Source organism: Sminthopsis crassicaudata, chromosome 1, assembly GCF_048593235.1.
Source record: "Sminthopsis crassicaudata isolate SCR6 chromosome 1, ASM4859323v1, whole genome shotgun sequence".
Lineage (NCBI taxonomy): Eukaryota > Metazoa > Chordata > Mammalia > Dasyuromorphia > Dasyuridae > Sminthopsis > Sminthopsis crassicaudata.
Window position 1 is genome coordinate 192,408,005 of NC_133617.1, and position 24,178 is coordinate 192,432,182.

Genomic DNA, 24,178 nt, shown 5'->3' on the forward strand with positions numbered 1-24,178 from the left:
CTTTTGCATTCAAACTTTTTAAAAATTTTATTTGGAAAAACAATAACAAAAAAAAGAAAAACAGAAAAGGAATACAAAATAAAATAAAGCAAAACAAAAAACATTGTCATGTGCCCAGCAAATCACAGAGGATTCAAGATATATAACCAAAAAATTACCAGATCAAGGATAGAGAGAGAGAGAGAGAGAGAGAGAGAGAGAGAGAGTGTCTGAAGTAAATTATATTCACGAATGTCCATTTTTCGCTTTACTTCCTTGAATTGAAATTGCACCTTATTTATTTTATTCTTTTTCTCCCTTTCATCCCTCTTATCCCCCCAAACAAGGTACAGTTAAGAAAAGATATATTTATGTATACATATGTGGATACACACACACAATTTTCCTATTGCTGCTGACTGCTTAAATTCTGCTCCATAACTCGTTTTGCTACTTTCTTCCTATTACCCAGAGATCCCTCCTTTGTCTTCTTCCTTCACCCTTTGCTTCCCCATTTGCCCATTCCTCTTCCCCTTATTTCTTTACAGATTTCAGAGGGTAATATACCCTTCATGGTATATATGTAGAGTTGCCTACTGAACCTATTCTTGACGTGAATAGGTTTTCAAAACTACCAGTCCTTCTCCCCTTTTAATGCGCCTCCATATCTATTCTTCCCCTGCACCTATTTTATATAGCATAATTACTATTTTTTCCTTAAGTCTGTCAATCTTGCTTTTGAGTCACTTTGTTGTTGTGAGTCATAAACATATAGTACACATTTCCCATGTAAAAAGCAAATAAATAAATAAATAAATTGACCATATGTAAAGTTTGTCCATGTTGAGTTCCTTAAAGCAGATCTTTGAAATTGGTTCTTCTATGTTAAATTTCTGTTGATTAAAAAAAAAGTCCTGAAAATCTGCAATTTCATTGAATATCCATTTTTCTCATTCAAAACTATAGATAATTTTGCTTAATGATATTTTTGGCCATAGGCCTAGTTCTTTTGATTGTTGGTGGATATGATTCCAGGACTTGCAGTCTTTTATTGTGGCTGCTGAATGGGTCCTATATAATTCTAATTCTAGCTCCACTGTATTTAAATTGGTTTTTACCTTGTTTCTTGAAAAATTTTTCTTTGATTTGAGGGTTTTTAAATTTGGCAATAACATTCCTGTGTGTTTTCCACAAGGATCTCTTTGAGATGGTGATTAGTGGATTTTTTTCTATTTCTACTTTCCTCTCATGCTCTACTACTATAGAGCAATTTTCTTAATTTATTTCGTGCATTACTGTGTCAAAGTTCTCTTTCTTATCACAACTTTCTGGCAGTCCAATTATTCTTATATTTTCTGTTCTTGATCTGTTCTCCAGATCTATCATTTTTCTTATGTTTCACATTCTGTTCTATTTTCTCATTCTTTATAATCTATTATTTCTTGTTCTCTCAAAGCTTCACTACCTTATCCTTGTCCAATTCTAATTTTCAATGAATTATTTTTATCTTTGAGACTATAAAATTCCTTTTATAGCTAATTAACTTTTTAAAAAAATAATCTAAATTTTCTTGGATTTTTTTTTAAAGTTTTCCATCAATATGTCTTATTTTATTTTTAAATTATTTTTTGAGTTTTTCTATAAATTCTCTCTGGGCAGGGAGTCATTTCATGTTATTCTTTGGGATGGAATTTTTTTTACTAAAGTGTCTTCCTCTGAAGATGAATCCTGGTCTTCCTTGTTTGCATAATATGTTTCAATGTAAAGTTCTTTTTTCCTTATTAATTCATTTTTTTTTTTTTAATAAGAGGTGTGCCTCAAACTTTCCTTCAGTTCTCTCCTCTTACCAGGAACTCCAAACCAAGAACTCCATCCACTCTACTTCAAGTGCCTACAGCTAATAGTGTCCCTGCTCCACTGCTTCTGCACTTACCAGGTGCTGGTTCCTTCTCACCAGGGCCACATCTCCACAGCACAGCTGGGCCTGGTTTTCCTAATCAGCTGAAGTTCCTTCAGTCTTCCCAGATTCAGAACCCATGCCACAAACACTCCAGGAGGTGAAAATATCTGTGGTTCCTGCTGAGGTTCCAGCCCTAACCAGCTAACCTGAGGGGGTCCCCATTTGGTATTTCAGTGGAACTAGTCAGGAGGCATTTACACTTCAGACAGGTTAATACCAGTCTAGGAATTTCCTTCAGATCTTCTTGGGTTATACCAGAAGGAGCCTTTTTCTGCCCCAAATCTTGATTTTTTTCCATCTATGTGCATCCTGAGGTACAAATTTGCTCTATTTATAGGGGAAATCTGGAAAGCTTGAAATTTACCAACCTATTCAAACATCTTCCCAGAATCCTCCCTCCTCAAATTTCTTTTAAAAAAAAAGAAGAAAAACCTAATTATTAATATTGCTTTCCTCTTCTCTCACTTTCCAACTTACTGAAATTCTCCAAATTACCAATGATACCTTAATTGCCTAATCTGATGACTCAATCTTACTCTAAAACAGGCTGGTATCATGTTATTCATAGACAGTCCAGTCAGTTCTCCATTCATCAGCTAGTGATCTTCCTAAAAAGCAGATCTTTCTATCATACTCCCCTATTCACTAAAGTCTACTGACTCCCTATTAATTCTAGGATCTAACCTAAAATCCTGTTTCGGCTTCAAAGTCCTATACAACCTAGCTTCTCTTCATCTTTACAGCTTTCTCATATTTATTTACTTTGCAATCCAGTAACTCCTGCCAGTTCCTCATACCGGAAAAATTATCAACTAAGACTGTGACTTTTTACTAACTATCCTATTGGACTGCAGTCCCTGGCTTCCTATAAGACTTAGCTGAAATACTTTATTTTACAAAAGAAGTTTATCATTTTCCCACCACTAAATCTTCTGAAATTATTTTCAATTTACCCTATACATTTCATATGTACATAGTTAATTACTTCTTACATGTGAGTTTCCTGAGGACAGGAACTGTGTTAATTTTATTGTGTGCCTGGTATTTTATAGCACAGTGCATAGCATATAGTAAGCACTTATAACTGATTGCTGACTTAACTAACTACACTTGCTTTCCTGGGTTTTGTGATACTTGTCTCTCTTGGTTTTCTTCTATCTTACAGCTCCCTTAGTTTTCTAACATTTTATACCATTCTGAGAGACTAGTTGAAAGATGGATTACAGAATAATAGTATGGACATTAAAAAAACACTAAGAATGCTATTGCAATAATTTAATAGCGCATATAAAAAGCCTTTGTAATAAAATTTCAAAATCTTCAATTATTTTGCTAATTACTCAAAGTATGTTCTTCAGCAAGTCACTTCACCTCAACTACCTTGCAAAAATAGAAAAAGAGGGGGAAAGAAGCATGTTCTTTAATACTGATAGCTTTCCTGATAAGAGATATGGGTATAGAAAATAAAAGCATTACTTCAAAATAAATACTATAGATTCAGATAGAGAGATCATCTGTAGATCGCTATCTAGAGATGAGACTCATCATAGTGTGTAACTATCTTCTAAAATTACATATAAGAGACACTGCTAGAAGATACCTGAGAATCTCTACATTCACCAATAGCTGATTATTAGTCACAAAAATTTTAAATCTTCCCATGACGACATCTATCAGAAAATTAAAAAGAATCATAAAAAGACAAACTAAGAATATTAACAAGTATAGCAAATTAAAATAATGTCTTTAGGCATATATTTATGATAATTATAAATGATAGGTTCTGAAATACAATAGGATGAAGAAAATAATCTTTTTCATGTTCTATAATGAATATAACCAACATCAGAAAACCAATTAAACTTAAATTATTCTCTAAACCTGAGGTCATTTCATATCTAATAAAAATAACATTTATATTTCTCAAATAATATTCAAGGCACTAGTAATATACTAGTATACTCAGAGTATATTCTCTGAGAAACCTGCGACCTTCAAAGAAAATAACAATTCTTTTCTAGGGAAGAAACTATAGCACAGAACTACTTCAAATGTGAATCCTAAATTTAAAAAGATAAATTAATATTTTAAAAAAATTAATTTCTTTAAAAACAAATTTGTAGCCTTAATATTGGAAAAAAATTAATCATCCTTAAATTTAACTCAAAAATTTCCCTAAGTGGCCTACTTGTACTGCAAATAACTATACAAAGGAACACTACAACCAAGATACAGTTTATACTGCTGAAATTTAAAATTCAAACAATAATTTCAACACTTGGACTTCTGGCCAAGATGATGGAGAGGACACACATACCTACTTAATCTTTGTCTTTGCTCTCAGAATTTATTTCATGACAAGCCTTGGAATTGGTGCTTGACTGGAAAAAACCCCCCACAAATAATTACCAACAAAAGACATCCTTGAAATTCGCTAGAAAAAGTCTGATCTGTCACAGACTGAGGGCAGCTAGCCAGAGCATGGCAGGCAGCTCACACTGAGTAGACTGGAGGGAGGAGGCGTGTGATCTCTGCCATTTCTGTGGAAAGAACTTTACCACAGTGTGGATATTCTGTCCTGGCAACAAGCCAGGATCAGCACAGAAGCTGTAAACACAGGAGGTAAAGAACCCCAAAAAGCTAGCCTTTCTTCGGACCTGGACACGCCACCCAGAGTGTCTCAGCATGTTCTTAGAGCGTCAGAGTCTCAGAGGACAGACACAGCCCAGCCATTGCTGTCCTACGAGTGCCTCACTGCAGCCCCTCCCCCTCTGCAGTCTGTAGAGAAAATCCGGTAACACCATCCAGCCCCCCTCCCAAAAGCAGACTGCATTTGTTTTTCTTGTTTGTTTGTTTTCTTTGATTCTTTAACAAAATGAGCAAACAATTAAAAAGGACTCTAACCATTGATAGCTTCTATATGGATAGAGAGCAGACTTTAAATCCTGAGGAGACTAAAAACAGACTGTCTCCAGGTGAATCCCAAAGGGGTATGTGAGATGGTCCTCAACACAAAACTCTCATAGAAGAAAGTAAAAAGCTCTCACAATAGAGCTAGAAGTAAAATGGGGAAAAGAAAGAGAAGCTTGGCAGGAGAGTCTGGATAAGTCATCCCACTCATTTAAAGATAGATAAAGATAAAGATAAAGAAATTGAATCCTTGAAAAACAGAATTAGTGAATTGGAAAAGGTAAACAATTCCAAGGAAAACAGAATTAGTGAAATGGGAAAAAAAATAGCTCTCTAAAAAATAAAATTGGCGAAATGGAAAAAAAAAATTACATAGAACAAAATAACTTACTTAAAAACTCAATTGGACAATTAGAAAAAGATATAAAAAAAGTGAGTTAAGAAAATAACGCACTGAAAATCAGAATTGAACAAATGGAATTGAATGACTCGAGGAGCCACCAAGAATCAGTCAAGCAAAACCAAAATAAATAAATAAATAAATAAATAAACAATGGAAAAAAATGTCAAATACCTTCTTGGGAAAACAACAGACCTGGAAAATAGTTCTAGGAGAGACAATCTGATAATTATTGGATTCTCTGAAAAATATGATGAAAAAAAGAGCCAGGACACTATTTTCCAGGAAATTATCATAGAACTGCCCAGAAGTTATAGAAACAGAGAGTAAAATAGACATTGAAAGAATTCATCAATCACTTAAAATCAAAACTCCAAGAAATATAGTAGCCAAATTCCAGAACCATCAAACCAAAGAAAAAAATATTACAAGCTGCTAGAAAAAAATCAATTCAAATATAAGGGAATCACAATAATGATTACCCAGGATCTAGCAGTGTCCACATTAAAGGAGCAAAGGGCCTGGAATCTGATATTCTGAAAAGCTAAAGAACTTGGTATGCAGCCAAAAATAACTTATGCAGAAAAAATGAGCATTTTCTTCCAGGGAAGATGGACATTCAACAAAATAAGTGAATTTCATCTATTTTTGATGAAAAACTGGATCTAAAGAAAAAGTTAGCTCTCCAAATATAGAACTCAAGAGATTCCTAAAAAGGAAAAAAGAAATCTTGGGAACTATGTATCTGCTATAAAGATATATTTTAAAAAATGTATAATTTGTTCTAGAAACTTGAAGTGGAAAGGAAATTGTACCAGAAAAAGGGTAAAGTGGGGGTACTACATCTCATGAAGAATTAAAGGTAATCTATTATATCTGAGGGAAAGAATGGAGGAGGATGAACATAGTGTGCATCATATTCTCAACAGAATTGGCTTAAAGAGAAAAATATAGATATATCGATTTATGGTGAAACTCCTTCCACTTCACTGAAAAATGGGAAGGGAAAAATGAAAAGGGAAGGAGTAAGTTAAGCGGAAGGGAATACCGAAAATGTGAGGAAAGGGGTAAAATAGGGGGAGGAACTCTAAAGCAGGGGAGGGATACTAAAAAGGGAGGGTATGAGAAGCAAGTGGTGCTTATAAGTTTAATACTGGGGAGGAGGGTAAAGGTGAAGGAAAGGAGAAAAGCATAAGCAGGGTTTAACTAGATGGCAAGTAATACAGAATTAGTAATTTTAATAATAAATGTGAATAGGGTAAATTCCCTCATAAAGAGGAAGCGGTTAGCAGATTGGATTAAAAACCAGAATCCTACAATATGTTGTTTATAGGAAACACACCTTAAGCAGGGTGATACATACAGAATAAAAGTAAAAGGTTGGAGCAGAATCTACTATGCTTCAGATGAAGCCAAAAAAGCAAGGGTAATCATCCTCATCTCAGATCAAGCAAAAGCAAAAATTGATCTAATTAAGAGAGATAAGGAAGGGCATTATATCCTGCTAAATGGTAGTATCACTAATGAAGCAATATCAATATTAAACATATATGAAACAAGTGGTGTAGCATCTAAATTCTTAAAAGACAAATTAAGAGAGCTGCAAGAAGAAATAGACAGCAAAACTAAAATAGTGGGAGATCTCAAACCTTGCATTCTCAGAATTAGATAAATCAAACCACAAAATAAATAAGAAAGAAGTCAAAGAGGTAAATAGAATACTAGAAAAGTTAGATATGATAGATCTTTGGAGAAAACTAAATGGAGACAAAAAGGAGTACACTTTCTTCTCAGAAATTCATGGAACCTATACAAAAATTGGCCATATGTTAGGACATAAAAACCTCAAACTCAAATGCAGTAAGGCAGAAATAGTAAACGGATCCTTTTCAGACCATGATGCAATGAAAATTATATTCAATACAAAGCCAGGGGAAAATAGACCAAAAAATAATTGGAAACTAAATAATCTCATACTAAAGAATGATTGGGTAAAACAGCAACTCGTAGACATAATTAATAACTTCACCCAAGAAAATGACAATAATGAGATGTCATACCAAAATGTGTGGGATGCAGCCAAAGCAGTAATAAGGGGAAATTTTATATCTCTAGAGGCCTACTTGCATAAAATAAGTAAAGAAAAGGTCAATGAATTGGGCTTGCAACTAAAAATGCTAGAAAAGGAACAAATTTAAAAACCCCAAACAATAAACTTGAAATTCTAAAAATAAAGAGAGAGATTAATAAAATTGAAAGTTAAAACAACTATTGAATTAATTAATAAAACTAAGAGTTGGTTCTATGAAAAAACCAACAAAATAGACAAACCCTTAGTAAATCTGATGAAGAAAAGTAAATTGTTAGTCTTAAAAATGAAAAGGGAGAACTCACCACTAATGCAGAGGAAATTAGAGCAGTAACTAGGAGTTACTTTGCCCAACTTTATGCCAATAAATTCAATAACTTAAATGAAATGGAAGAATACCTTCAAAAATATAGCTTGCCCAGATCAACAGGGGAAGAGGAAAATTGGTTAAACAGTCCCATCTTAGAAAAAGAAATAGAACAAGCTATTAAAACTCCCTAAGAAAAAAATCCTCAGGACCAGATGGATTTACATGTGAATTCTACCAAACATTTAAAGAACAATTAACTCAAATGTTATATAAACTATTTGAAAAAATAGGGATTGAAGGATACCAAATTTCTTTTATGACACAGACATGGTACTGATACCTAAATCAGGTAGGTTGAAAACAGAGAAAGAAAATTATAGACCAATCTCCCTAATGAATATTGATGCTAAAATATTAAATTAAATATTAGTAAAAAGATTACAGAAAATCATCCCCAGGATAATAAACTATGACCAATACCAGGAATGCAGGGCTGGTTCAATATTAGGAAAACTATTAGCATAACTGACTATATCAATAACCAAATTAACAAAAACCATATGATCATCTCAATAGATGCAGAAAAAGCATTTCATAAAATCCAACATCCATTCCTAATAAAAACATTTGAGAGTATAAATGGACTTTTCGTTAAAATAGTCAGGAGCATATATATAAAACTGTCAGTAAGCATCATATGTAATGGAGATAAACTGGAACCTTCCCCAGTAAGATCAGGAGTGAAACAAGGTTGACCACTATCACTATTACTATTCAATATTGTATTAGAAATGCTAGTTTTGGCAATAAGAGTGAAGAAAGAGATTAAATGAATTAGAGTAGGTAATGAGGAAACCAAATTATCACTCTTTGCAGATGATATGATGGTATACTTAGAGAATCCCAGAGATTCTACTAAAAAACTATTAGAAATAATTCACAACTTTAGCAAAGTTGCAGGATACAAAATAAATCCACATAAATCCTCAGCATTTTTACACATCACCAACAAAATCCAACAGCAAGAGATACAAAGAGAAATTCCATTCAAAATAACTGTCAATAACATAAAATATTTGGGAATCTATCTACCAAAAGAAAGTCAGGAATTATATGAGCAAAATTACAAAACACTTTCCATACAAATAAAGTCAAATTTAAATAACTGGAAAAATATTAAGTGCTCTTGGATAGGCCGAGTAAATATAAAAAAGATGACAATACTACCTAAACTAATTTATTTAGTGCTATACCAATCAGACTCCCAAGAAACTATTTTAATGACCTAGAAAAAAATAACAAAATTCATATGGAAAAACAAAAGCTCAAAAATTTCAAGGGAATTAATGAAAAAAAAAAAAATCACATGAAGGTGGTCTAGCTGTACCTTATTTAAAACTATATAATAAAGCAGCAGTCACCAAAACTATTTGGTATTGGCTAAGAAATAGATTAGTTGATCAGTAGAATAGGTTAGGTTCACAAGACATAATAGTCAATGACTATAACAATCTAGTGTTTGACAAACCCAAAGATCCCAACTTTTGGCATAAGAATTCATTATTTGACAAAAACTGCTGGGAAAACTGGAAATTAATATGGCAGAAATTAGAAATGGATCCACATTTAACACCATATACCAAGATAAGATCAAAATGGCTCCATGATTTAGGCATGAAGAATGAGATCATAAATAAATTAGAGGAATATAGGATAGTTTACTTCTCAGATTTGTGGAGGAGGACGGAATTTGTGACCAAAGAAGAACTAGAGATCATTATTAATCACAAAATAGAAAATTTTGACTACATCAAATTAAAAAGCCTTTGTACAAAGAAAAGTAATGCAAACAAGATTAGAAGGGAAGCAACAAACTGGGAAAACATTTTTACATTTATAAGTTCTGATAAAGGACTCATTTCTAAAATATATAGAGAATTGACTCTAACTTACAAGAAATTAAGCCATTCTCCAACTGATAAATGGTAAAAGGGTATTAACAGACAATTTTCAGGTGATGAAATTAAAACTATTTCCACTTCTATGAAAGAGTGTTCCAAATCACTGTTGATCAGAGAAATGCAATTTAATGACAACTCTGAGAAACCACTACACACCTGTCAAATTGGCCAAGATAACAGGAAAAAATAATGATGAATGTTGGAGGGATGTGGGAAAACTGGGACACTGATGCATTGTTGGTGAAGTTGTGAACGAATCCAACCTTCTGGAATTATGCCCAAAAAGTTATCAAACTGTGCATACCCTTTGATCCAGCCGTGCTATTACTGGGCTCATATCCCAAAGAAGTACTAAAAGAAGGGACAGGGACCTGTATGTGCCAAAATGTTTGTGGCAGCCCTTTTTGTAGTGGCCAGAAACTGGAAAATGAATGGATGCCCATCAATTGGAGAATGGTTGGGTAAATTGTGGTATATGAATGTTATGGAATATTATTGTTCTGTAAGAAATGACCAGCAGGATGAATACAGAGAGGCTTGAACAGACTTACATGAACTGATGCTGAGTGAAATGAGCAGAACCACATAATTATATACTTCAACAATGATATTGTATGAGGATGTATTCTAATGGAAGTGGATACCTTCGACAAAGAGAAGATCTAATTCAGTTCCAATGGATTAATAATGGACAGAATCAGCTACAACCAGAGAAGGAACACTGGGGAATGAGTGTAAACTGTTTGCATTTTTGTTTTTCTTCCCAGGTAATTTTTACCTTCTGAATCCAATTCTTCCTGTGCAACAAGAAATTCGGTCCTGCACACATATATTGTATCTAGGATATACTATAACATATTTAACATGTATAAGACTGCCTGCCATCTAGGGGAAGGGGTGGTGGGAAGGAAGGGGAAAATCGGAAACAAAAGTGAGTAATGTGACTAAGAAGGGATAATGTTGTAAAAAATTACCCATGCATATGTACTATCAAAAAAAAAAAGTTATAATTATAAAATAAAAAAGTGTTAAAAAAAATAATAACAATTTCAACACTCTATTGCCAAAATTGTTGTCAGGTGCTAAACAAGCAGCAAAATTTATTTTCATCTTCCCTACTTATCACACCTTCTCTTTTTAGTGATAATAATGAAGCACAAAAATCATCAAATTATAGGGAAAGGGAGAGACAGGAAGCAATAAATAACACAGCTAAACTACAAACAATAAATAACACAGCTAAACTACAAATAAGAAAGTCAACTACTGAAAAGTGAATTTTCAGGGGCAGCTAGGTGGCACAGTGGATAGAGCACTAGCCCTGAATTCAGGAGGACCTGAGTTCAAATCTGGTCTCAGACACTTAACACGTCCTAGCTGTGTGACCTTGGGCAAGTCACTTAACCCCAGCCTCAAAAAAAAAAAAAAAGAAAGAAAGAAAGAAAGAAAGAAAAGTGAATTTTCAACTGCAAATAAAAAGTCTTCTTCAATGTAAAAAAAAAAAATAATCTTAATGTTTTAATATAGAAAAAATGACTCCAAAATAAGTAAAATATTTCCATAGACATCTATAAAATTAGCACAATTAGACCATTTCAATTTTCAGAGAGGTTCATATGAAAGTCAGTCTGTTTCAACAGATTTGATAGATACAAAAATAAATAGCCCATAATTAAGTACAAAAAGGAAGCTAGATAAAAGCAAGAGATCACTATTAAATTAAATTTACCATTTCATTCAACAAATATTTAAGCACTTACTGTGTAAAATTAGTTATAAAAATTCTCTAAGAATAACATTTTATTGAAAATTAATCTCAAATACTTAATTAAATTTGACAACTTTGGGGCAAAATTTGGGCACAGAAAAATCTTTTAAAGTTAATTACTTGTTAGAGTGGAAATTAGTTACTTTCTTCCATTTTACTTCCTGAGACTTGACTATTATTCATTATTAGATTCCAAAAGCAAACAAAAATAGATGTAATTTTTATTTTTAAAAAAATGCTTTTGTAATTTTCATTTTTAAAATGAAGAGCAACTCAATGATTTCTTATTAGAATCAAACTAATGAGATTTTCATTATTAACAAAAATGACATATTTCACTTGCAGTTTGAGGATTCACAAAGCACTTAGACCTTCACAAACACCCAAGACCAAAAAAATAAGTATTTTCACTTAAATTTTTTCCAGCCATCTGAATATGTAATTTGAATAGCAGAATCATGAAACTAGGAAGTGATCTCTCTATCAGTTTGAATAATCATTATCTAAGCAGTCAAGTCAATAAGCTTACAAATGATTTGGGATCTTTGACAAGACAATTATATTCTATACAGACATTTATCTGACTTTTTCTAGCAATGAGAAGTTCTACCTCTATTTATTATTAAACCTTTTTCCATTCAAATTTTTTTTTAAAAACTATTTCACCATATTCTACTTAGAAGAGATTCTGTATTTCAAGAATTATGAAAAAGAATTTAGAAAAACAGACCCTCAACATGCTATTTTATTTATACATATATATATATATATGTATAAATATATATATATATTCTAAAGACAAAGACAACCTATAAATAAATATATATTCTAAAGACAAAGACAACCTATAAATAAATATATATTCTAAAGACAAAGACAACCTATAAATAAATATTTGGGGATCTGCATGATATAAAGAGTAAACAAGAAGTAATTTAGAAAGGAAAGCTCTAACCTTGGGGAACCAAGAAAGGATTCCAGAATAAGATATTTTGGCTGAGTCCTAAAAGAATTCAAGGATTCCAAGAAGATGAGAAGAAAAAAAGAGAACATTTGAGTGACATAAGGTAACTAGTGCAAAGGCACAAAAGGAAATTAAATAGGGCACTGTGATTAGATTGCTGTGTACCACAGAATAAAGAGTAAGAAGAATGAAAAGGTAGGGCAAGATCAGGTGCAGGAAAGTTGTGAAGAACTTTAAAAGACAAAGAACTTTATATCTAATCCCAGAAGTATAAAGAGTTGCAGTTTGCTGAGTAAGGAGTGATTTGACAAATCAAAACTATTCTTTAGAAAAGTCATTTTGGCTGTAGTATGAAGGACAGATTATAGTAGGAAGTGATAAAAAACTATTTCAATCTATCCAATCAAAAAAATGATGAAGGCCTATACTAGGATGGTAACTACAAGTAAAAAGAGAGAAAAACATTTTAGCAGCATTTTTATTGTAGAGAAAACAGAAAACAATATTAATACTTACTGATTAGGAAAGATTTAAAAAAGCTAAATCTAAGTGTAATGGAATATTACTTCCCTGTAAATTATAAACATGAAGGACACATATAGTCATGCAAAGACTTATGTGAATGGACACAAGGTGAAGTAAGCAGGGCAAATTTCTGGTTCATCATTCAGAAAGATAATAGAAATGTAAATAAAAAGAGGAACAGTAAAAAATTTAAATAAATACTGTGAAATTAAAATGAGCCAGTTTGTAACCAAAGAACTGATATAAGAATACACTTTCCTCTCTTCTTTGTAAAGGTAGAAGGCAAAGCATCAATATCAAAGTTGTTTAGTTCTGCTGAAGAAACTGCTTTTCCCTTTTTTTAAAATTTTTTGTTTACATGGATGGCCCTCTGGAAGGGACAAGAAAAGGGATATATTAGGAAATAAAAGTGATATGAAAACAAAAAATATCAATAAAATTAAAATTTTTTTAAAATTATAAACTACATTTTAAGGGGAAGAATGAGATGTTGAACTTAAATGAAAGTCTTCCTGGTTATACTGTGCCTACTTCAAATAAGCCCTTCCAACCACCTTTTGTTTGTTTTTTAATTGTTCAACCTAGAAGACTAGACCAAAAGAACTCCACATTAAGAGTCAAGACTCTGTCTGAAGATCCTAACTACTAAAATACGTGATTTAATACAATGGCTTTTTTTTTTTTTAATAACTGTTTCAGATGCTAAGAGGCTAATTTGCTTTCAGATTTGAAACTGTTCTAACAGATGAGATTTCTGGAAGGCTAAGAAATATCTAATTACATCTTACTTTTTATAAAGTACATATCTGTGCTTGTTTCAGCAGCATATATACTAAAATAAGATACAAATTTGTTTAAGACGCTAGTGTGTATGTGAAAATCAATAGGCATGTACACAAAAGTACAAGGACGTTAAATACAAATAGCAGAATATATACATTTTATAAGAAACGAGTACATGTATATAGTGTGTCTGTGTGTATACATACAAACACAAATAAGTATATTTTATATGCTGTTGCACCAATTTATCTAGTATAATGATTAAAAGCCTAAAACAAAATAAATAGTATGGCTCTTATCTAATCCAATAAGATGGTTGAGTTATTATCAATCTCAGAGGCATGGTTTTGGGGAAAAATTGGACAAATTCTTTATATTTCTTTCTTCTACAAGTTAAAATCTTCTTATTAAATAACAAAGCCACTTAGTATTGACCAAAGGAATGCTATGTATGATTAAAAATATCTTTGCCAACCTCTTATAGTAAGCTTGCTATATAACTGTGAATTCATTTCCTTGTCTCGCTGGAAACGCCGAAATTCATCAACTGCTTCACGTATCATAGTGACAGCCAAGACAAATCCCTATTGAAAACAAAATAACACAAAATATTGCTCAAAAGAGTTTTTAAACAAAGAAAAATGTGCCTAATATGGTATCAAATTTAACTTTTTCCTTAATTTATCTTATAAAAAATAAATGAACTAATACAAATAAAGAAAAAGGCATAAGAGTTAACAACAAAAACATTTCAAAAGCAATTGCTTTTGATTTTTGGAGTATTCAAAGAAACTAATAATATTACTATATAATTTAATGTTTTAAAATAATAACAGTCAAAATATTTTAAAATTATCTTTAATAAGTTGATAAATTACATGCATAATGTACTGGAATATGAATACCAAGTTAATAATAACCAGTAAAATATTTATAAATTTCTGCAACCTATTATCACAATAAAAGCCAATAAGTAAGAAATCCCATTGAACACCTTTTTGGGGGAATTAAGTGAAGTGAGTGATATTTTTACAATATTCATATCTTTCACTGAGAAAGGAAAAAAGTGATATAGATTAATTTTAGGCCATCTAAATAAAACTTGTACCTACTAATTTGAATCCCTGACAAAACACAAATATGTGTCTGATACCCAGCTTCCAAAGCTTACAAACTTCCTGACACATTCATCAGTACTTTTCATGTTACTCTCCCTGTGACTGGACAAATTACATTCAAGTTGGATTCACTGCACTGATGATCTTTCTTCAATGTATATTATGAATGATAAGTATCATTTCAAACATATTAAAGCATATCAACATATTAATAACACAGAACTCCAAATGAGTATTGGTATTCCTTTTTCTAAAATACTGCATGATATATAGCTTGAAATAAGTGAACTACTGGGTATATCTTGGATATCTTTGAGACAAAGAACTGTTTACCATACACAGGATTTGATCTGTATAATACACAGTTAAAATGTGTCCTTGAGCTATAATATGACTCTATGTCTCTACTATAGAGATGATTTTAGTAGTTTTTAAATTTAATAAGTTTACCTTACAAGCATTTAATAACTTCTGTCTTAATAGGCAGATAGGAAAATTTTTAGTGTCTTAAACTTAGGGGGAAAAAATGTATATATTTATTGGCAAAGTTCTTCTAAGGTGTTTGGTCAGAGCAATCTATAAGTGAAAGAACAGAAATATAAAGTCTGACATTTCTGCACTCCATAAAGGATGAATTAAAAATGTAGGTTTTGTCTTTATAAGAAGTTCACCATATATGTTTTTTCTTTCTAGTTTTCAACATTATAAAAATGCAAATTTACTGATAAAACACACTATAAAAATAAAAGGTGATTGGTAATTCCAAAATAGAAGAAAGGCTGGATTTAATAACTTGCAGTCAACTGCATTTAAAAAGGATTCAAAAAGCTCCCTCAAAAGTTGAAAGATTACATCAAATTAATCAATTAACATTTTAACTATAGATATCTTCCAAAAAAAAAAAAAGACTCAAATTATTTTTAAAAATCAATGAAGATATAAATTAAAACTTTCCTTTTGCCATACCATAAAGTTATGGTTTTATCCTGAATAAGCCAGAAAATGTTTAATGAGCTATAACAGCAAAGAAGAAAAACACTAATTTGTTTATTACTTAAATGAATGTAAAAGGTAAAAATAGCTACTAATATGAATATTAAATACTAAAGAATAAATGGTCATAAGAGAGATAGAGTCGGATATACATAAAAAATTGAAATAAGCATCACAAGGCAATATAAGCTTCTACCCTTGGCATAAGCCTTACCAACAAGATTTTTTTTAAAAATTAACTTAAAAACAAGAGAAAGATATATACTTTTTAGTTCTTCTTTTGATCTGTAGGTTATAGGTTTCTGAACATGGTAAAGGATTTTTCCAAGCTTATCCTTTTTACAAAAATACCTAATGGGAGACTATTGTTATCCTCATTTTAGAGTCACGAAATTGAGGCAGACAGATGTTAATTGACTTGCCAAGGGTCACGTAGCTAGTAAGGCTAGATCTGAACTCAGGTCTTCCTCATTCCATGTCCAACATTCTTTCTCTACTATGCTGCCAGTTAATGCAAGAAACCTGAACATAATAAACTTAGAAAAATTTAGACATGCACATGGTCTGCCACGATAATTATTAATGCTACTATAATTTCCAAATTAGACTAAAAATGATTTTCAAATAATAATTTTTGTATATAAAATCTTTTTCTTGCAACAGCAATCTAAGAGCTCTCCTCTTATGAGTGATAACATAACTCATAATAAAAGTGTATCACTTTATGTTTAAAAAAAGGGGAGAGGAGTAACTAAGTAGCACAGGTAGAACATTAACCCTAAAATCAAGAGTACCTGAGTTCAAATACAGTCTGAGGTATTTACCAATTCTGAAACTCTGAAAGTGGAGATAAAGAATAAGAGAATCTCAGGCATGAGGGATGACCAAAGAAAATGCAATTAGAAAATGGACCTTGTGTAAAAAAAAAAGCAAAAGACAATGTTATTTAATGGCAGAGAATATTGAGAATAATAAGATGTAAAAAGACTGGGAAAGTAAAAGTCAGATTATTAAATGTTTTTGGTCAGATTGAGGATTATATATAGTTTTCTTAGAAGTGAGAAGAAGCCGATGGGTTTATTGAATTAGAGGGTGGGAAGGGAGGGAGTTATCCCATTTTCCATTAGGAAAATCAATTTGATGGTTGAATGAAAGATATCCTGGAATGGGGACAGACCTGATACAGGAAGATCAACTAAAAGGTTACTGGTGATAGGCACATGAACCAGGGTGGTGGCAGTGTCAGTGTAAAGAAGGGGGTATATAAGAGATGCTATGAAGATGGAAATAACAGGACTTGGCAAAAATGAGATAAAGGGGCAGGGAGATGGCAGAAAATGAGGAGTTCAAGATGACACCTAGGTTGAGGATCTAGGTGACAAGAAGGGTGGTGGTATCCTAAAGAATAACAAGAAAATTAGTTAGAAAGGAGAAGAAAATAATAAAATAATAAATTCTGTTCTCGACACATTAATTTTAAGACAGTTCCAGATGTCCAAAAGGTACCTGGAAATGTAGGCTAAAAGTTAATAGAGATATTAAGGCTGGATAACCAGATTTATTTAAAAACAAAAACAAACAAACAAAAAACATCAAAGAGAGTTGATAATTGAACCCATGAGAGTTGATAAAATCACCTGATAGAAGATGAGAGGGCCCAGGATAGAACATTGTGGAATATTCAGGATGAAGATCAAGCAAAGATGATGGAAGAGTAGAAACAAGCAGGAGAATGAGAAGAAAACAGTCAAAGAGAAGAGATTATCCAAAGAAAAAGGGGTGATCAATAGTGTCAAAGGTTGAAGAGAAGTCAAGTATAAAGATTTAAGAAAAGGCTATTAGTTTTGGCAATGAGGAGGTCATTAATAACTTTGGAGAGAGCAGTTTCAATTGAATGATGGAGTTGCAAGTCAATGTGCATACCTAAAAGGAGAGTGAAAGAAAAGTGGCAACGCTAATTACTAATGGCCTTCTCAAGGAATTTAGCTATTAAAAGGAAGAGATATGGAAAAATGATAGCTACTATAGATGGACAGATAAAGCTGATGCTTTATGAGAATGGAGGAGATATGGCTATGTTTGTAGGCAGTTGAGAAACAACCATTAAGCAGAAGGAGACTGAAGATTGGTGAAGGGAGTAGAGATAATAGAGGAGCAGTTTGCTGTAGGGGGAAAAAAAAAGGAGGAAATGAGATCATTTATACATGTACAGGCATTTACCTTGGCATAGAGAAAGGATACTAGGTATGATAGTGATAAAAGAGAAGAGAATGGTGGAAGGTGTCAAAGTAAAGTGAGATAGGAGGAAAAAAGAGGGACTTTCAAGTATATGGATCAAAGATTTTTTTTTTTTTTTTTTTTTTAGCAAAATATACAAAGTTTTTCAATTGAGAAGCTGTGGGAAGTTTGAAGGGAGATAAAAAGAACTGGAAAAACTCCATATAAGTAGGATAATGATTCAATTTAAAAAGCATAAATTTATTGCCCTGCCTCAGTAGGTACCCAGTTGAAATCTCAATTACTTTCCATCTAGGAAAGAGGGTGAAAGAAAGGGAGAGAAAAAATTTGGAAAACAAGGTTTTGCAAGGGTGAATGTTGAAAATTATCCATACTTATGTTTTGAAAATAAAAAGCTTTAATAAAAAGAAATTTTAAGCCAAAAAAAAAAAAAAAGAAAGAAAGAAAAATATGTTGGTGAATAATCATTTCACTTAGCACAGGGTTAGCAATAAGCAAAAGAGAGATAAAATTTCCTTTCAGATATTATCTTTTTATTTCTTTTTCATAGACTCTTGTAAATATGCTAAATAAACAATCAAGTGATTAATTCCAAACAGTAGAAAAAGATTCAGATACTAAAAATTTGAAACATCCCAACTTGGAATAGAATAAATAGATTTTTGCTAGAGAAATATTAAAATAAAAAATTAAAAGTAACATCTAAGAATGATAAGGCTTTCATAAAAATGTTTCCTAATTTTAATCTATCTATTCAACTATTAATTTTAGAAAATCACTTCTCACCAGAGTTCTGACCAGGAAGTTAATCTATCCCTGTTGCTATATTTTCAATAGGGTGATTTTCCATGAATCAGTAAAATGATAAATATGATGAAAGTACTTTCATTTATTTGTGCAATGATAGCTAGCATTTATTTAGCAATTTAAAGGGTAAAGCACTTTACAATATTATCTCATTTGAACTTTACAACAACCCTGGAAAGTAAGTAGCTATTATTGGCCCATTTTTATAGATGAAGAAAAAGTCTGTAGCTAAGAGGGTACATGATTATAACCCCAATAACACAGTGTCTGAAGGAAAATTTGAATTCAGATCTTCCCAACTCCAAGTTCAGTTTTCTATTTATTATGCAATCTAAAAAACTAGTAATATTCACAATAAATACAAATAAAAATTTAAAAGTTTATTTATAAAGCCTTAATATCTAAACTACTTTTGACAATAGCATAATTAACCATTTTCTTCAGTCTTATGGAATTTAGAGACATTTGGTTTGTTGTTTGTTCTTCATTGTGGAAGACAACCATGACATTAGGAAGTGCATGCAATTAACTGAATTTAAATGAGGGAGCACTGTGCAAGGTCATCAGCCTTATCTTCTCCCACAGCACCATCTGGTCCAGTGGTCAGATATAGATTGAAAGGACTGGAGATAGCCCTGGATCCAGTGGGAGACCTAAGCCTTTTTAAGTCATGGTCTTTAACAGGTCTCAGTTTGACTGAGGTAACTGATCATTGAATAACTAAGGCTAAATAAGAAAGAAATGAAAAAAAAAAAAAAAAAGTCCTCTATTTTTTTAATCTCATCAAAAATAGTTAAAATAAAAAAAGAATCAATCTGACAAAACTAATTAGGGAACGATTGGTGAACAGATGATATGAAAATTGGTATAAGAGCAGATTGGTGGCACAGTGGAAAGAGAACCCAATTTTGAATCAGGAAGACTCCTCTTCATCAAATCAAATATAACCTCAGATGTTTACTAGCTCCATAGCCCTGGGAAAGTCATTTAATCCTCTCTGTCTTAGTTTTCTCATCATTTAGTTTCCTAAAATGAGCTAAAAGAAAATGCCAAACTATTCCAATATCTTTCCCAAAAAAAAATCCCCAAATAGAGTAACAAAGAACTGGACCCTACTGAAATGAATGAACAAAAATTGGGACAACTGCTGACTCTTTGTATGGGAAAATGTAGCAAAGAGTATTAACACAATGCACATCAGAAGACACAAGTTCGAGTTCTAACCATGCCACTTGTTTGACTTCATATGTGACCTTGTTAAATCTAAGATGCTGTTATAGTTGAAAGACTACATACAGATCATTTAGACAAAATGTCATACCTTAGAAATGAGAAACCTGAGGCTCAGAGAGGTTAAGTAACAAGACAGTTCAAAGGAAACTTTGCAAAGAATTTCTTTGCCAAGATCAAAATTTATTCTTTTAAAATCATCCCCTAGATACATACTATCAAAATAAAGATGCTAGGAAATATAAGAGTTTGACTAGTTTATCTCTAACGTCCTTTCCAGCTGGATCTTATGAATAAGTCTTTATGATGCATATTTTCAATTTCCTCATCTGTAAAAAAACAAAGGATTATACTTGTTCTATTTCATATGGTTCCTATATAATGATGTTTATGGAAAGCAGTTTGGAAATTATCGCTATACAAATAAGGGATTTTTATCAATACATTTTCCTAATTAAAAAGCTCAAAACTAAAAAAAAAAAAATAAAATAAAATTAAGTTTTGAATAGTCAAATTATTGAAAGCAGACTTTCCCCACATAACAACCTCTCTTTTCTGCTTACTGAGCCTTCACTACGTTGCACTTTTTAGTTGGTCTCCCTGCTTCAAGTCTTGCCCACTCCAATTTATCCTCCACTTAACAAAAAAAAAAAATTATCTTCCTAACTACAGGTATTCCCATGCCACTAATCAACTCAATAAACAGCAGTGACTCCTGACTGCTTCTAGAATATAATATAAAATTCTATCTGGCTTTAAAAGTACCTTACAACCTGGCCCCTTCCTACCTTTCCAATCTTCGTAACAACTAAATACTCTGTAAACCTTCCTGATGATCCTCACACAGGACTCTCCATATGGAATGATCTAATTTCACACCTCTACCTAGAATTCCCTAGCTTTAAGACTTAGCTAAACTTGTTCTTAAGAAGACATTCTGTCCATCCCACTACAAATGTCTTCTCTCTAGGATTACTTCCAATATATTCCCTACATAGGCTGCATGTATTCTCCTGTAGGATAAGAATCTTTTCTTAGTTCCCTTATGTACCTCACACATAGGAAGTAAGTGCTGGAGAACCACTATAACAACAACAACAAAAGCAGCAGCTAATATTTATATACTATTTATTAATATGCCAAGAACTTTACAAATATCTCATTTGATTCTTACAACAGCTTTGGGAGGTAAGAAACAGAAATGAAGTGGCTTGCCCAGGGAAATACAGCTAATAATATCTAAGGGAGGATTTGAACTTAGGTCTTTCTGACTGAGACCCAATGCTCCATTTCCACTTAACTAGCTTATTGATTGACAGACTGATCTAGACCACTCCAAGTCTCCTAAATGAACTTCTATCTACAATATATATCCTACAAAAATTTGCTTATGCTATTTTCCTAAAACCAATAACTGACCTTACTTACTCCCTTACTTAAATTCTAATTGTTCTTCTTAGATTAAAAAAAAACCAAGCCAAGCTAGGTGCTAAGAACTGGAGATGCATACAAATACAAGTCATGTTCTACTAAAGAGAAAAAAATTAGAGAAGTGATGGCTAGAAATCCAATTTAATCCAGAATAACAGAGATAACTGATGGGACAAAACTAAGTAGACTAACACACCACATCAAGAATAAAGGAAGAATTAATCTAATCATAGTTCATAGTTCCAGAACGAGAATGGGTCTCCCAAGTATTCTGGAAAAACAACTTTTAAGCTTAATCAGGCCAATGCTTACCTTCCTAAACTTAATAGTTTTTCTTCCTTACTCTAAGATCCAAATTGATTTTTTTCCTACTGTAACACACCACATTCCATCTACTACATGGCTTTGCAGTAGCTTCTACCAAATCTGTAATTTGCTCTCTCCTTAGCTAACTCTCTTTGTGAGAATCCCTTTTTTCCATAAAAATTCTTGCGTCATCTTTTAACATGAAACCCTTCCAGTAGTACCCTCTCCATTCCACAGGTTAATAGTACTGTTCCCATCAAAAAATTAATCTTTTATTTATTTTGTATGTACATTTTGTTGTTTTTTGAAAAGAATGCAAGCTTTTTGAGAACAGCTCCAGTTTCATTTCTAGTTTTGTGCTCCCACTTTCTAGCATAGCACCCTGCCTCACATAACAGGCACTTAAATAAATGATTCATTGATTGATGAATTAAGCTGTATAAGATCTAGTAAGGTGGGGTTTTACACAGAGACTATTTGTATTAATTTTTTTCTTTCTTTTTGGCTGAGGCAATTGGGGTTCAGTGACTTGCCCAGGGTCACACAGCTAGGAAGTGTTAAGTGTCTGAGACCAGATTTGAACTCAGGTCCTCCTGAATTCAGGGCTAGTGCTCCATCCACTGCACCACCTGGCTGCCCTTTTATTTGTATTAAGTTTCAACCAAAATTAGGTAGCTGTTTAGTTGTTTCAGTTCTAACTTTTCATGACTCTTGTTAATATAGCTCTGAAATGCTTGAGCTTCCCTTTTTCAAAGGGAGCAGTGATGAGGTTGTAGATAACTAGGTGGAGTTGGCAGAGAAAGTCTAAACAACTGATAAGACTATAATAGTCCTGAGACTAGCAGGGAAGAGCACTGAGGGAGACCAGCTAAGCTCAGCATTAGTCCCACCCTAAGGTCTTAGGAAATCCCACCTTACTGTATCCAATCAGTAAGCCAACAAATTTAACCCAGAGGTTAAATTTCCCCTGCAAAGATGATGCCATCTTTGTTGAATCCCTTTTGGGTTAGCCTGCCATGGAGCTCTGACTACTGGTGTATTTCTTTTCCCTTCTTCCCCCAAGCCTCATGGTGTCTTTCTCCTTAGAGTTAGCTTGCCATTCAATGGTTTACTCCCACTTAATGGAGTATTCTCTTTCTCCTGGTTAACTGTGAATTCCACTAGAGAACTTGTCTTTTCCCTTATTAACTGTTAAAAACACCTTTCCTTGCTAACTAAATGTTCTCCCAAATCTATTACTCCTGGTGTTTATTTTACTTATTTCTTTTGTCTGTAATCTCTTTTCATAAATAAAGGTACCTTTTGGCAAGGAGAAAGCTCTTGAATGTCTTGCACCTTATGCCTAATATTTTGAAGTAGGAATTGATATCTGAACCCCAACATCCTTGGTGCCAGACTTCAACCTCAAACAACAAGACAATGGAGTCATACAATAACAAGCAAATCAGCAGCCACTTTTCTTCACTTAGGGAAATTTTCAGGTCCAGTAAGATTTGTGCCTCAGTTTATACTCTATTTGGGATTTTGACAAAAATAATGGAATGGTCTGCCATTTCTTTCTCCAGTTCATTTGAAAGATGAGCAAGTTGAGGATCACACAGCTAAGAAGCACCTGAGTCAGATTTAAACTCACGGAGAATCATCTTCCTGCTTCCAAGCTTAGTGCTCAATCCACTGTGAGGCATGTCCATTAATCAATCATTTTAAATGATCACTATCTTCCAGGTACAGTACCAAGCTAAAATAGAGTCTTCCCTGAAAGAGCACACATTCTAAAAGGGGAAATTATATGTATATAATCAGTTATATTTAAGATATGTACAGAGTAAATTGTTAGCACTAATATCTGTCTGCCCAGGTTACATGTACCTTCGGAATCTAATGCTTATTGTGCAACAAGAAAATGGTATTTACACACATGTATTGTATCTAGGTTATATTGTAACACATGTAAAATGTATGGGATTGCCTGTCATCGGGGGGAGGGAGTAGAGAGAGGGGGGGGATAATTTGGAAAAATGAATACAAGGGATAATATTATAAAAAAATATATAATAAAAAATTTTTAAAAAATAGTCATAGAAAAAAAAAAAAAAAAAGATATGTACAGAGTAATGACAGCCAGCATCCCCTCCTATGTGCCAGGCACTATGCTTTGCAAATACTATACCATTTGATCCTCACAACAACCCTGGGAAGATTTGTTTTAGATATGTTGAGTTGGAGACGCTTATGATTGTGGTATCAACTAGAAATACATGCTATTAATCCATACATAAAAATCACTGAAGGCCATGTAATGACTTGGTTTTAAAATTTAATGTTAACCATGTATTGGATTACCTGCCATCTAGGGGAAGGGGTGGGGGGAAGGAGGGGAAAATTTGGAACAGAAGGTTTTGCAAG

The 24,178-nt window shown here is 32.6% G+C and overlaps 1 protein-coding gene across 4 annotated transcripts in view; it reads right to left on the reverse strand.

The window, feature by feature from the left end:
* Nucleotides 1-24,178, reverse strand: part of ATP9B (ATPase phospholipid transporting 9B (putative)) — a 448,624-nt gene that overhangs the window by 367,809 nt on the left and 56,637 nt on the right. For all 4 annotated transcript variants that reach the window (XM_074273531.1, XM_074273522.1, XM_074273514.1 and 1 more), the window contains exon 5: nucleotides 14,125-14,233. In XM_074273531.1, coding sequence (XP_074129632.1) covers nucleotides 14,125-14,233 — 109 coding nt within the window. The remainder of the gene's footprint in view (nucleotides 1-14,124; nucleotides 14,234-24,178) is intronic.